This window comes from Daucus carota, chromosome 2 (genome assembly GCF_001625215.2).
Source record: "Daucus carota subsp. sativus chromosome 2, DH1 v3.0, whole genome shotgun sequence".
NCBI lineage: Eukaryota > Viridiplantae > Streptophyta > Magnoliopsida > Apiales > Apiaceae > Daucus > Daucus carota.
Window position 1 is genome coordinate 39534341 of NC_030382.2, and position 13892 is coordinate 39548232.

The 13892-nt window shown below is 34.2% G+C and overlaps 2 protein-coding genes across 4 annotated transcripts; one reads left to right on the forward strand and one right to left on the reverse strand.

Annotated features, from left to right (window-relative positions):
- Positions 1–824: 824 nt before the first annotated feature.
- LOC108206637 (molybdate transporter 1) lies at positions 825–2619 on the forward strand. Its single transcript, XM_017377004.2, has one exon. The coding sequence runs from the start codon at positions 1095–1097 to the stop codon at positions 2469–2471; it is 1377 nt and encodes a 458-aa protein (XP_017232493.1). The 5' UTR covers positions 825–1094; the 3' UTR covers positions 2472–2619.
- Positions 2203–9562, reverse strand: LOC108206636 (probable ADP-ribosylation factor GTPase-activating protein AGD14). 3 transcript variants are annotated; one of them, XM_017377002.2, is made up of 15 exons: positions 9165–9560; positions 8935–9064; positions 8601–8662; positions 8408–8495; positions 8247–8308; positions 8067–8163; positions 7356–7895; positions 5079–5900; positions 4722–4871; positions 4533–4637; positions 4340–4423; positions 3755–3887; positions 3609–3651; positions 3177–3412; positions 2203–2807 (listed from the first exon to the last, which is right to left on the reverse strand). In XM_017377002.2, the coding sequence occupies exons 2-14, from the start codon at positions 9028–9030 to the stop codon at positions 3256–3258; spliced, it is 2439 nt and encodes an 812-aa protein (XP_017232491.1). In that variant the 5' UTR covers positions 9031–9064; positions 9165–9560; the 3' UTR covers positions 2203–2807; positions 3177–3255. The 3 variants fall into 3 exon arrangements, with proteins under 3 accessions (XP_017232491.1, XP_063943548.1, XP_017232492.1); XM_064087478.1 differs by lacking the exon at positions 9165–9560 and having other exon boundaries at positions 8935–9157; XM_017377003.2 differs by lacking the exon at positions 2203–2807 and having other exon boundaries at positions 3317–3412; positions 3755–3891; positions 9165–9562.
- Positions 9563–13892: the final 4330 nt, after the last annotated feature.

Genomic DNA, 13892 nt, shown 5'->3' on the forward strand with positions numbered 1-13892 from the left:
GGACGGAGGGAGTATATGTTAATATTGATGACGTGGCATTATAGGGGTTGACTTTTTCCTCCCTCAAATAAGGGGATGAGTTTTCTCTCCCCTAAAATTTTTAGAGGATAGGGAGTTGTGTTGGAAGACTGATTTTTAATCCAAACCCCTAAATCTTGTCCGTTTAAATCAAATATGAGTCATGAGAGCTTGCATTTGGATTGCTCTTAAGCATGCGCTCGCGGATACACCAGTGAAAAAGAGCTGATTTAATACTCCCTTTTACGACATGATCTGATTCTCAAATCAACAAAAAGTGAGAAATCCAAGATGATTTTACATCACAGAGAGTGGCAGGAAAGCTATTAATGGTCACCGTACTACCATGTCACCACATTCGATGCGAGATTCCACAGCTTTCATCATAGTATTAAATTTCCAAACATAAATTGACAAAGACATGAGCGGCCTCTATTGAGTTGACATTTTTTCTTTAGTTTTCCAAACACCGGATTAGATAAATTTAAATTAATGATTTCATTTTTAACTTTAATTGGTCGACTAAATTTTAATTGAAATTTTTTATATTCCACTAAAATATATCAAAATTTTATTTTATAGTTCGAATAACAAATTCTTACATTGCACCGGTTATAAATTAGTATAAAAATAATTATGTTTATAACAAACGGTTACATCATCTGAAAAAAAATATGAACATACAAAATTGGGCTATTTTTTAGCTGTACTAATTTAATTTTTTGGTTAATTTTTTTATTTTTTTTGACAGAATTTTTTGGTTAATTATTTTACCTATAGATATAGATAAAATTTTATAGAAACAGAGATCATAACTAAAACAAGCCCCATGAAGAAACAAAACTCTGTTCCTGCACCTTATGGCTTATCTTATTCAAAATTGCAAACCATGAAGAAGATACCTCACGCCACCTTATTCTCCACTCTTAACGGCCTCTCAACTCTTAAAGGGACTTTTTGACTCCATACATTCTACTCTTTCTCCATACATATTACAGTACTACTTTAATATGCATGTGTTTGAGTGTATATATTAGTATGTTTCATGCCATTTAACTTCACTGCTACATTCTGCCATGGAATCCAACAGAAATCCACCACAAAACACCCCAAACGACCCCATGTCATCCCCTTTAACTACTATGGCTGGAAAACTGAAAACCAATCTACGTTTTCGATCGAAATGGTCTGAGCTCAATGGAGCCATGGGGGACTTAGGAACTTATATTCCTATTGTCTTGGCCTTGACATTAGCCAAAGACCTTAATCTTGGAACTACTCTGGTTTTCACTGGTGTGTACAATATTGTGACTGGTGCAATCTACGGTGTTCCTATGCCGGTGCAACCCATGAAATCTATTGCTGCAGTGGCCATTTCCACCCCGGATTTTGGGATCCCGGAGGTCATGGCTGCTGGAATTTGTACTGGGGCTATTTTATTTTTGTTAGGTGTGACAGGTTTGATGCAGCTTGTTTACAAGCTTATTCCTTTACCTGTTGTAAGGGGGATTCAACTTGCACAAGGCCTTTCATTTGCAATGACTGCAGTGAAGTATGTGCAAAAAGAGCAGAATTTTGCTAAGTCTAAGTCTAGTGGGGAGAGGCCTTGGATTGGATTGGATGGGATGGTCTTGGCTCTTGTTTGTGCCATTTTTATAGTAGTTTTTACTGGGGCAGGTGATGAACATGATGAGGAGAGTGATGATTTGGGTGGCGGTGTCGAAAGATTTGATAAAGGGAGAAGGTTGAGGAAGATCATAGCTTCTCTTCCTTCTGCGTTTATAATATTTTTGCTAGGTGTGGTTTTGGCCTTCATAAGAGGGCCTAAAGTTGTGAAAGATATTACATTTGGTCCATCACCTTTTGGAGTTATTAAGTTGTCTAAGCAAGCATGGAAGGATGGATTTATCAAAGGAACAATTCCTCAGCTGCCCTTGTCAGTTCTAAATTCGGTTATTGCAGTCTGTAAGTTGTCATCTGATCTTTTCCCGGGAAAAGATATCTCTGCAACATCAGTTTCGGTTTCAGTGGGTGTGATGAACCTAGTAGGGTGTTGGTTTGGGGCCATGCCATGTTGCCATGGAGCAGGGGGACTAGCTGGACAGTACAAGTTTGGTGGGAGGAGTGGAGGTTGTGTAGCACTTCTTGGCGCAGCTAAGTTGGCTTTAGGCTTATTGTTAGGTAGTTCCTTGGTGAAGATTTTGAACCAATTTCCTGTTGGGGTATTGGGAGTGCTCCTATTGTTTGCTGGAATAGAGCTAGCTATGTGTTGCAAGGATATGAACTCCAAAGAAGACTCCTTTGTGATGCTTTTGTGCACGGCCGTTTCCTTGGTGGGTTCAAGTGCTGCAAAAGGATTTGTGTGTGGTCTAGTGGTGTATATACTTCTCAAGTTCAGAAAATTTGGTGGTAAAAAACGCTGTTCTAGTGTATGTTTAAACACAAATCCATAACATCTCTGTTCCCACAGACTCTAAATTAAGACTTATGTGAAATAATAAAGTTTTGTTGGAAAGTGGTCGAGAACTATATGTTTTCCGTGCTACCAAAACCAACAAAAGAAGTTAGAATCAAACTTTTGAAACTTCTTTGGTGTTCTCATTGCCCAAGTTTTTTACCCAGAAAGATCAATATGCAATGCTTTGAAGTTCGTGTATACATGCCTAAATAAAAACAAGGAAATTAGTCAGAAACACTCAAACCTAGAACTGATTTCTTCGCGTTGAAGATACTTTACATGTGGCAGAAGGAGCAAGCAAGCTTCCATATATAACTGATATAAGCTGGACCTGGAGAATATCAAACATTTTAAAGTTAAATATCAAATAAAAGGTCTATATTTAAAAAAAGGCTGAATAGTAAGCCTGGCGTTCTTTTAGTTTAACTAAGAAGGCGTTTCATGTTACTGCAGGTCTGCAGCAATGTAAAACACAAATCCTTTAGGCAAGAACAAATGTACCAAACAAAATCAATGCAATTGACTGTATTTGTGAGAGGGACGATGATATATGTATTGAGGTACTGTTTAGTGTTATCCCAGAATTTATTTAACATGAAATAAAATGGCCTTCAGCATAAAAGCTTGACAAAGTTTCATGATGTTGCTAAATTATGCATGGAAACTGTCATTTCATAATACAAGGTAGACTGTGCGTTACCTGACTACAGTTTCTTTTTTTAACCTTCTCTCTAATGCGAGAAGAACGGGGACAGATCAAAAGATTACATCTTGTGGCACTATGCAAATGGGTTTCCACCAGTAGATGAGAAGGAATTTGAAGCCGTGGGGATTAAATTACTTGAATAACCACCAGTGGAATGTTGATATGGGTTCAATGTGGCCAAAGCAGTGTTACCATCATCATTACCACCAAAATTACCAATTCCTCGTGGTCTACAAATGGAGAAGAGAAAAAAGTTGATGACCCTAAAGAAAATAATAATATCTGTGCTTTGAGGAAACAAAATAAGGGATCTCAAATGACAGACAAAGATGCACACAGTACCAACCAAGATTTTACTGATGAGTAATGTTGTTATCAGGAAGTGAGCAAGAAGTATTTATAAACAAATACTTTTTAAGTAGATACCTGGGAATTGGCATGTTGTTAGGTAGTTGCCCAATATATCCTCCTGGAATTGTAATTTAGAAGATGAATTACAAATAAATAAATGGAACGAAGCAGTATGTGTTATATTGAAGTATTAAAACTTCAAATACAATGATTTAATATACCTGCGGACATGTTCATTCTATAAGAAGGCAGTTCTGGAGTATGTCCAGATTGAATAGGTGATGGCTGAGGCTGCAATCCCGAGTGAGGTGATGTCTGTGGAACTGCTCCCGGGAAATATTCTATTGAGGATAACTGTCTTACAAGATTTGAGGTTTGAAAGGTTACAGCTCAATAATTTACTAGAAACATTAATGAAGAAATATAAGTATTAAAAAGTGCAGAAAAACACAGAAATACTCGTCTCTTTCTGTAATGCGTTAAACTGGAATGCTCTAATTCTTACTCTATTCATCTTATTTTCTTGCTTTTGGTTTTTAGAACCATTATTTGTGATATGTTACAACAATTTGGTATGGCCCTCCCTCACAGCCCGTCCTATCGTGTGAGTCATCTCGTGATGAATTAACAACTCGTAGAAAGAGACCCTAGCAATCACCATTGAGTATAGAAAATTGAAAATACAATGAAGTACGAAGCAATTGGCAAGTACACAATACAAGCTTATGTACAAAGAACGTACTAGCTTAGAAACAGATAAGGCTCCTATCTTCATTCAAAATAATTATACTACTTTTTGCACATACCATTGCACCTTGAACCGCTCTGGAGTCATCTCCAAGATCGAATGGGTTCCATGATTTTGCAGTACCAGGAAAAGCAGTCACCCTCTGGTTCAAAACAAATTATAAAAATGAAAATATACATACAGTCTCCTATCAATAAATAGATTATTTATATACAAACTTATTAAGATTTGTTCCAGGTCATATGCCTTACTGGAGAAGGAGCATATTGCATGCCATGTCCCACTCCATAAGGTGGACGGAACTGCCAATTATCAGCTGGTGCAGAATATGTGGGATAGCTGAATGTGAAAAGTTCCTGAAGGTAAAAAATCTGAATTATTAAATAATATAATCAAATAAAAAAAAACACAAAAGCAATAAAAGTCAGGTTGCTAGTAACTGCTGGGAGCTCTTTTCTTCCAGTAGATTTTGATTCATTTCTAGGTGAAGTAGTAGCTTGAGCTGCTTTGGAGACAGCCTGAGTGGATTGTTCAGCTGATGCATCACCTGGAGCTTTTTGAGCAGTTGGTGCTGCTAAAGAAAATGTGGGCTGCAGGCAATTACATTATTATTGCTTATAAATCAAAGCAGGAAATAACAGGGTAGGTAAATCAATGTATTAACTATTTACATGTGCTTTTTAACGAAAGCAGAGGCTATATGCGAAATTATTTATAAATTATAACTCCTTCCACTAGAAAGTATGGTTCTCCAAATCTAACGCATCGATTTATAAATTATTGTAAATTTATTTCACCTGATCAAAGAAAGCTTCAAATGTTGGTGCACACTGTGGACTAGTAGAGCTATTAGTTCCAGAAGGAGAGGCAGAAGGCTTCTGTTGCTGTGTTTTCTGGACTTCCTTTCCTTCAGCTACTTCAGCTACCGGTGACACAGGATAAGAACTGCTAAATGGATGGTTTTGTGCATTTTCTAGCGGTGAAGTTGCCGCAACAGCCTCGCCGGAGATAGTTACTGACGTCCTTGGTGTTGATGCACTTTCAGTAGTAGCGGTACCAATAGATGAAGTTACAGGTTTAGTTGATGGAGCTATGGGTACAGGTGACAAGGCTACTGGACTTGATGAAGCTGTAGGTACAATTGATGAAGCTAAAGGTTCGGTTGATAAGGCTACAGGTGAAGTTGACAAAGTTCCAGGTGCAGTTGATGAAGCTGTATTACTGCTTGAAATTTTAGTTGCATTCCCTGCTGGTAAAACTGAAGCTGTAGGTACGATGGATGAAACTACAGGTTCAGTGGATGAAGCCACAGGTGAAGTCGACAAAGTTGCAGGTGCAGCTAATGTAGCTGCATTACTGCTTGATTTTTCAGATGCATTCCCTACTGCTAAGCCTGACAATTCAAATAATAAAAATTCCACAGAATTTATACTGGGAGGATTATTAGTCCTTTGCACTATCGAAGACTGAACAGAAGAATTGAATTCTGTTTGTGCTTTAGTAGAAGTATCTGGTAACTCAGAATTATTGTCGTACTGAATCAAACCACTTGCATTTGCTGATTTATTATCATCTGCCTTCACATCAGCAGAACCATGACTACCCGAGAATGATTTTTTCTGCATTGATAAACATTAAACATAAAAAATTCGGGCCGAACCATCTCAATAAACAATTTTTTTGAGAATCTGGGCATGAACTAGTACACGTTCAAGTATAACCAGTTTAGAAAAGACTAGTTAGCTTTTGCAAACTAACCAAGATTCTTTACTGAAGGACTTGGAATAATAACCTGAGCTTAAACTATTAATGAGAAAGACTCGCTTAATTTTAACGATTAGCTACATGCCTTTTCTTGCAGGTTGTTAATATAATGAGAACTTATATGATTGCAGCCTTCCGCTCTACCAATCATTACACTGCAAGGTTCATCCTTGGGAAATTGGAATGCTGTATATGATATGTCTAGTTTGTCTACTTTGGTTTTTAGACAGTTTGTCGGATTTCTTAAACTTGCTTCATAACAGCTTTTTGAGGCTAAGATTTATATTGATTCTTGAATTTTAATTCATGCAACTGTGAATGTGGTACACCGGCCGAAAAGTACGAGTGATTCAGTTTTAAGATACCGTGTGCCTTACATACCATTACAACTTGCAAACATAAACAGATATATCACTTCAAATAGAGATAAAGTATTATAAAGATAATAATCAAACCCAATTAAAGAATACCCACTGTATCCCGCCATAGGAAGGTCCATGGAGGGTATAAGATGCACGCAGCCCTTACCTCTCTACGCCTAGGAATTTGGTGATATATAATAACCAAATTATTCTATTTAAGCATAACATCTGCTGTACCTATATTTCATATATGTATATATAATCCTATATAGTAGAGGATCCTATATAAGGGAGGGTTCTAGTAAAATCTTTTTTAAGTTACAAACTTCTTTTTTATTTTTACTACGTTTTAGTTATTGGTTATATAAATCATCCATATTGAAAATAATTGAAAAAATATCACCATTTCATTAGAAAACCTATAAATAAACCCTATATCAACACATATATAACTTAAATTCAACACTTTTTTATATATTTTGTTGAACATCAGTTAACTTGCGTTAAGAAAGTATATAAACAAATTTTCCAGTGGCAAAACTAAAGTAAATGTATTATATAACCAATATCTTATGTTTCTATACCCTGGTTGGGTATTGGTGAACCCCAGAAGAATAGTTCTATAAATTTATACTTAACCAAAGAAGGTGATGAAGATACTAACAAGAAGCTACAAGCTCTTGGAGATGGTCACTCGGTATATTAACCAACTTATGTGTAACGTAAATAATTTCTTATTGTTACAGACCCTCTTTAATCGTGTTCAGTTACATTTTGATATGACAGAGTTGACAGTGTCATTCTTTCTCACTCAAGACGCAGCAGAAAAGAAGGAAATTTTCAAAGAGTTATAAAGCAACAGTATCCTCTTACAGTTATAAGTAACGATACTATTTCTGTCTTTTCTTATAATAAAAACAAAGTATCATTGGCATTGATGGTCCTCACCTGATCATTAGCAGCGGCATTGGAATCCTTAGCCTTAATTGCTTTAGAGGGATCACTGACTTTTAGAGTTGGAGGACTCTTGCCCATTATATCTTTAAGAGGGCGTAACACTGGAAGTTTTGCCTTCCCTGTTATGCTTTGTGTTTCTGGTGCCATATTGTCTGCTTCCTCCCTTATCCTGTGAGGTTCTGGTGACATACTGGTGTCTGATCTAGAAGTCCTAAAGCTTTGTGATCGTCTTCCATATCTATCATTTTGATTCCTGTTATCGACTATCTCAAAGTGAGCAGCCGAACGACTCCTAAGAGTTCCATATCTCTCATATATGCTATCGGGACTTCTGTCCTCAATACAGTTCTTATAATCTTTGCCGTCAATATAATTTCTATTACTACTGTCATTGATATAATCTCTGTAATTCCTGTCACTCCTTCCACTGGGACTTTCTCTTTCGTGGTATCGCCTCTCATAGAAGTCCTCCCTTGAACCCAGGCCAGACCTCTCAATTAAATGCCTCTCATTGAAGCTACCCTTTTGACCCTGTAGTATGAGTAATAGGCTTAGTCGTCGGGATAGCTTTGACCGGAGATGGCCTGCTAAACTTTAACTATGACAAATGCATCGACTAATACGCTTGTTTTAGTTAAATAGGACCAACTCAATGGCAGCAAAGCTGTGTAAAGATTTGTGTTTCCGGTGCAAAAAGCTTACTGATTTTGCCATTGCATGCATACTGAAACTCCTCTGTCCAGTATATCTTCTATCCACATAGACGTGCCTGATAAAATCTCGAATTTTATGAATATTACTGGAGCACAAAAGAAATTAATGATTAGACTGTTCTTATCAACTATAAATACTTTAATCAAGATACACCAAACAAATAACTACCTCCCATCTGGATGAGTATTACGTTCTGGATCCCATGTTTTGAGATAAATTTGTCTAGCTCGCTATTTTGTGTGAAAGCAAGATAAAGAGATATAGTTAGATGATGGGAAAAGAAACTATAAAAACCATTATAATATTACATGATGGACATACACAAATACCTCATTTCCAGCAGCTTGAAGAGCAGTGACTTCTTCAGATTTAAACTTGGCCATTGACACTGATTTGACTCGATGATTGAACTCCCGACTAACAATATATGTGCAACCAATTAGTTAGGTCATGCAGATAATCTAATACTCCAGATAATGTATAGAAGATGGTAGAGCATCGAAAATTAATTCAGGAACTTACTGTACTCCACTGCAGGTTGTGCAAACAAATGTCAAAAATGTTGTGCAAACATATTGTGGGCCCTGAAAGAAGATCATACCATTGCTTTAGTAATCTTCCTAGATATTGATTTTCCTTAACATCTGTATGAAACAAGAAGAACCTACTTTCCTAATAATATATCACTTATAAAAATATGTAGAAACTCCACAATGTCCTAACGATTACTTAAATCCATTACAGTGAAACTTTCGAAAATTAAGCATTAGAGAATGCAGGGGATTACATTAATCAAATCAGATACTTATTTTTCAAGGGGGTAAAACAATTCATAAAATGGACAATAACCCCTTACCAAATGGTTACAATTAATACATCTCCTATTTTCCGGGAGTCTCAGAAGATCTCGAATAATCCTTTCGAGTCTTTCTTCTTCCCTCTTTCGCGACATTTTTCCTCAATGATTTCCACCCTGCCACCTCAATCTAAAAATGCATGACACATTCCAAAGGGGTTAATGTACATAAACCATAATCCTAAAAAAAAAAACAAAATGATATATTTATCTTGCAAAAAAATCGATACCAGCTAGAGCAAACATGCAAGAGCTATATAGACAAACAAGTGCTGTGCATTGTAAGCTATCCTGGGAAGTAGAATGTCAAATGCAAATGTTGGTTAGTGACCAAACGGAGGAGGGGTAGAGTTAGTTGTTGAGATGGCGACCTAATGTAAATGGTTTAGCTGTAAAATATTACAGGGAAAGTTTGCTACAGAATTGAAGAGACAGAGATTATGGTGGAGAAAGGTGAGGAGGAAATATTGGCGGTGTTAACGGTTGGGGAAGTGACGTGTGTTTTAGGAGTAACGCTGCGTAAATACCGTATAATCTGGGGGTTAGCAAAAAATCGAATTCAAACCGAAACCGATCCCGAAACTGGTAAAACCTATAAAAACCGAACCGCATACAACCGATTCACGTCTTATGTGATATCCATATCCATTTACATATTCAATAATGTATCCCTAATATTTCTCATTTTTTTAGTTTTATTTTTCAAAATTTTGATATTTATATATACAGATCATATTTTAATAAAAATCATGTAAAAATGATGAGCGTGGCAAGGATTGTGGCTTCAAGAACGAACCATGAGCTGAGTCTTTAATGAGCCTAATAAATTTATTAAGATCGGAATGAATCAGGGGGGATTGGATGGATTCTAGTAGTGTTTTTGGACGTGTCTAAAATCTGAACTATGTTGATTCTATTTTACATTTGAGAATTGGGATGGGTTCTAGTAGGGCTCTTGATGTGTACTTAATGTGAGCTATGTTAGAGAGTTTTAGGCTCCATTTGTCACCCTTACAATACTAACAACATCTTTTTGCTAAAAATCATGTGAATATTATGTGGTAAATTTAAAAAAAAAAATCCGTATAAAAACTTTTACCTCAAAAACTGTTTTTAGATAAATCAGGTCCCTATACTTGTGGAAAAAAAATCGTTTTTCAATCTTTGTGAGAAACTGTCACATATTTCACTATCAAACTTACCAAAAACATTAATATTTAATATTTTAACTCAAAATATACAAATATAAAAATAATGCCAAACAATAATCTGATTTCTATGACAATACTTTTTTACAAGCATTTTTTTTAACAACACAATAATTTTTAAAAATAATATCAAAAAGATCCTGACAACTGACAAGGCTCTCGTGAACTCATATTAAAATTAGTCTCGGAGTGAATGTTGATGTGTAATGTCATATATAGAATTTTTCACTTGGGTTTTATTTAAATTGTTTATATTTGATCATTTATCTATATTTATATTGTAATATTATAATCAAAATAATATAAAATTAGTTGATATAGTATTTCATTTAACACAATAATCATAATAAATAAGATATAGTTTAAAATTAATTAATCCGTTAAATTGTCTTTGATATATACATACACTCACTTAAACTTACATTACAATTCTCTAATTTTAACCATACAAGTATATATATAAATAAAATAAAATAAAAATTTGACAAATAAATGATTTTATTAAGATAAAAATAAAATAAGTATTGGAATCCAACTCGGACAAACCTCCAAATCTCAACTAGAACCTGATTGTAAGAAAAATAATGAGCAAACAAGTAGTCTTTTTTTTTTTAGATTGCATAACATATAAAATATTCAAATTCTTTAATATAAAAGGTATTACAATGGCATGTTGGGAATCCAACAACTACATCTAGTTGTATCGTAACCAGTGTTTTAAAAAGCGCATTAAGCGGCCGCTTAAGCGGCCGCCTAAGCGGAATCGGCCCTAAAACGCCTCGATTTTGTATTAAGCGGGTTCTTAAGCGTTTTTGAAAATTAAGCGGACTATTAAGCGGATTAAGCGGTCGTTAAGCAGATTAAACGGTACTTAAGCGGTCAAAATGATTTTGACTTGCTAATTTTTCAGTTTTAAAATATTTTTTTTATATAATATAACTATAATTATATTAAAAAATTAAAAAATATATATTATTAAAAATTTAAATTCTTACCACAAAATAACATTATTTTTGAATATATTAATATTAAAATTAAATATTTAATTATATTTTATTAATCCGCTTATTGGCCCGCTTAAGATTCCGCTTAAGCGTCCGCTTTACCGCTTAAGCGCTAGAAGGTCCTTCCACCGCCTAGAGCCGATTTGCGCTTTTCATAACACTGATCGTAACTGACATCTACTGTAAGTGACATTCACGTAAACTATCATTTGTAGCTTAATGTTCAAAATTATCAGTTACATTAACTAATTTTAGAGCAACAAATAACCCTAGAATATGAAAAATTTTATATTGCGAAAGATAAGCTCTTACGACATCCATCACCGTCATAAAATCGATATGAGTCTTATAAAGCTTCCAAAATACGGTATGCATCCATCTCACAAAAACTATCGAAAATTGTAGTAAGAGACACAAAAATATCGAGACACAATACACTAACACCCAATAAAAATGCGTACGATTAATGACCTTGATAAGAAGGTACTCAATAAGATATTGTCAAATAACTAAATCTAAATTTTATTAAAAAACTGATACATGAAAGAGAAGATGAGAGAGTGAATGGAGTTTAATCACTGAGGGGATGAATATCTACAAAGTAGAGAATCGACAGCTGCTACCCTAATTACGAGAGTCAGTCGAGTCTCAAACCAACTCGATTTTTAAGTAAAATTAATTCTAAATATGCAAATATTATAAAATTTAATTCTAAATATGTAAGTATTATATAATTAAAAAGATTCTTTGTATCCATTAATTATTTAGTTTAATCATTCTTGATAATTATAAACACTAAATCAACTCATACTCAACTATAAAACTACTTATTACCCATACTCAACTATAAAACTACTTATTACCCTGGTTGATTTATAACAAACAAACATTTCTTTAATTAATATAGTTCTAAGCGTACGATTTTTCTACCAATTATGATGACGTGTTTGATTCCAAAGCGGTGAGTTGGTATCCGATTACGCCACGTGAAGATCAATTCTTCATCAAGTTACCGTGTTATGACTTCGTGTGGAGTGGGAATGACAATGATCGTATACGATCGATTGTTAGTCGGATCATGCTTAACAATCCCCGTCGCGCCATTCCTCCAAATAAGATTGTCGAGTTTCAAGAAGCTTTTAGTCTTTCGACAAGTTGCGATCTTTCCAATACATAAAACTTCATGATTATGGTTATGTGATTATTTATGGATTCACAGTATATATTATTATAGTGTGGCTCATAATTTTCATGATTAAGTATAACGGTGTGGTGTGCTTGAATCTATTAGTGTATGTGTTGTTTTGTATCCTATTTTGTCATTTCTTGATCTATTTTGCCTGATTCGGAGGAGATTGGGTATATGTAATCATTTTTATATCACATGATTAGTTACATTTTTGAGTTTTGGATTCGCATTTTCGATTTTTAGTTTTCGCTAGTGTCCATGATGAATGTTTGCGTTTTTCCGGTTCTTGCACGGTGACGGTGGAGGTAATGTAATGGCGCTTAATTAGCGCGTGTTTTGATATTAGATTTTTCTGATTGACTTATTTTGTTGCATGATTTTAGTTTAGATTTGAAAATTTGGAATTTATTTGATTTTAATAGTAGTAAATGTAGGTCTTAATTTTAGTTTTTGTGAATGGCAAGTTGACTCTTTTAATTTATTTGGTTTTAAAATTTGAATTTTCTCTTCTACTTTAATTTGAACTTTTATGTAGTAATTAGAAGATTAATTAAAAGATTCAAATTTTGAATCTTATAAATGAATGCATTTAAATCTATTTGTACTATTTATGGGTTATTTGAATTTTGAATCTTGTAAATGAATGCATTTAAATCTATATACCATTTTGGTGGCCGAGGGTGACGACGGCGACGGTAGTTCCGGGATCAGCATGCGATCCGGTTTCAAAAAGGAAGGCGTTTCACTGTGCCTTAATGAAGGCGTTAATTGTGCCTCTTAATTGAGGGTGTAATTTGTGCTCCATAATTGATGGAGTTAAATGTGCCTTATTTGAGGTGTTAATTGGCCTTAATTGAGGACGTTAATTGTGTCTTAATTAAGGGCGTTAATATTTTATTAATTGTACCTTAATTAAGAGCTTAATTGTCTCAATTATGAGTTATCATAATTGTGGGATTTTTTGATCAGCTCATGCAATATACACGTGATTTTAATATTAATTAATTATTGGATATATTATCTTTTATTTTTATAATATATATAATGTGTTATATTTGTCGACTTACATTATTCTTGTTTCCTTTCTTTTATTCTCAGGATTCTTGGAAGAAGACGGGTTTTTCTTTTCGGACATTAAAGTTTTATTGTCTAAATTTCCCCGGTCATCTTGCATGTCCGACGGTTAGATAATAAGCTTTCTTGAATGAAAGAATTATCACGGTGAACTGCTGATTCATATTGTTGAGATTCATTCTCATTTTCAAAAAAAAAAAAAAAAAAAAGTTCTAAGCGTACGAATATTTTAGTGACAAATTAATTTGATCAAAAAATATTTTGTCAGGAATATTAATTAATAATATCTTTATCTCATATTTAATTATTATGATTTTGAATATATAATAAAAATAGTAATTAATTATATCTTTATTTTATATCAAATCAATAAAGTAATAATTAATCGATCAAATACGTGATTTTAGAATACGGCATGTACAGTATAAACTGTATAAGCATAGCGTATACGTATCATTGAAACAGATAACGTACGTAACACCT

Excerpts from the sequence above, each read along its gene's own strand:
- LOC108206637 (XM_017377004.2), top strand. The coding sequence starts at position 1,095 with ATGGAATCCAACAGAAATCCACCACAAAACACCCCAAACGACCCCATG.
- LOC108206636 (XM_017377002.2), bottom strand. The coding sequence starts at position 9,030 with ATGTCGCGAAAGAGGGAAGAAGAAAGACTCGAAAGGATTATTCGAGAT. Across the intron at positions 5,901-7,355 it reads ATGCCGCTGCTAATGATCAG|AAAAAATCATTCTCGGGTAG; the intron begins GTGAGGACCATC and ends TTATCAATGCAG. Across the intron at positions 3,413-3,608 it reads AACAACATGCCAATTCCCAG|ACCACGAGGAATTGGTAATT; the intron begins GTATCTACTTAA and ends CTCCATTTGTAG.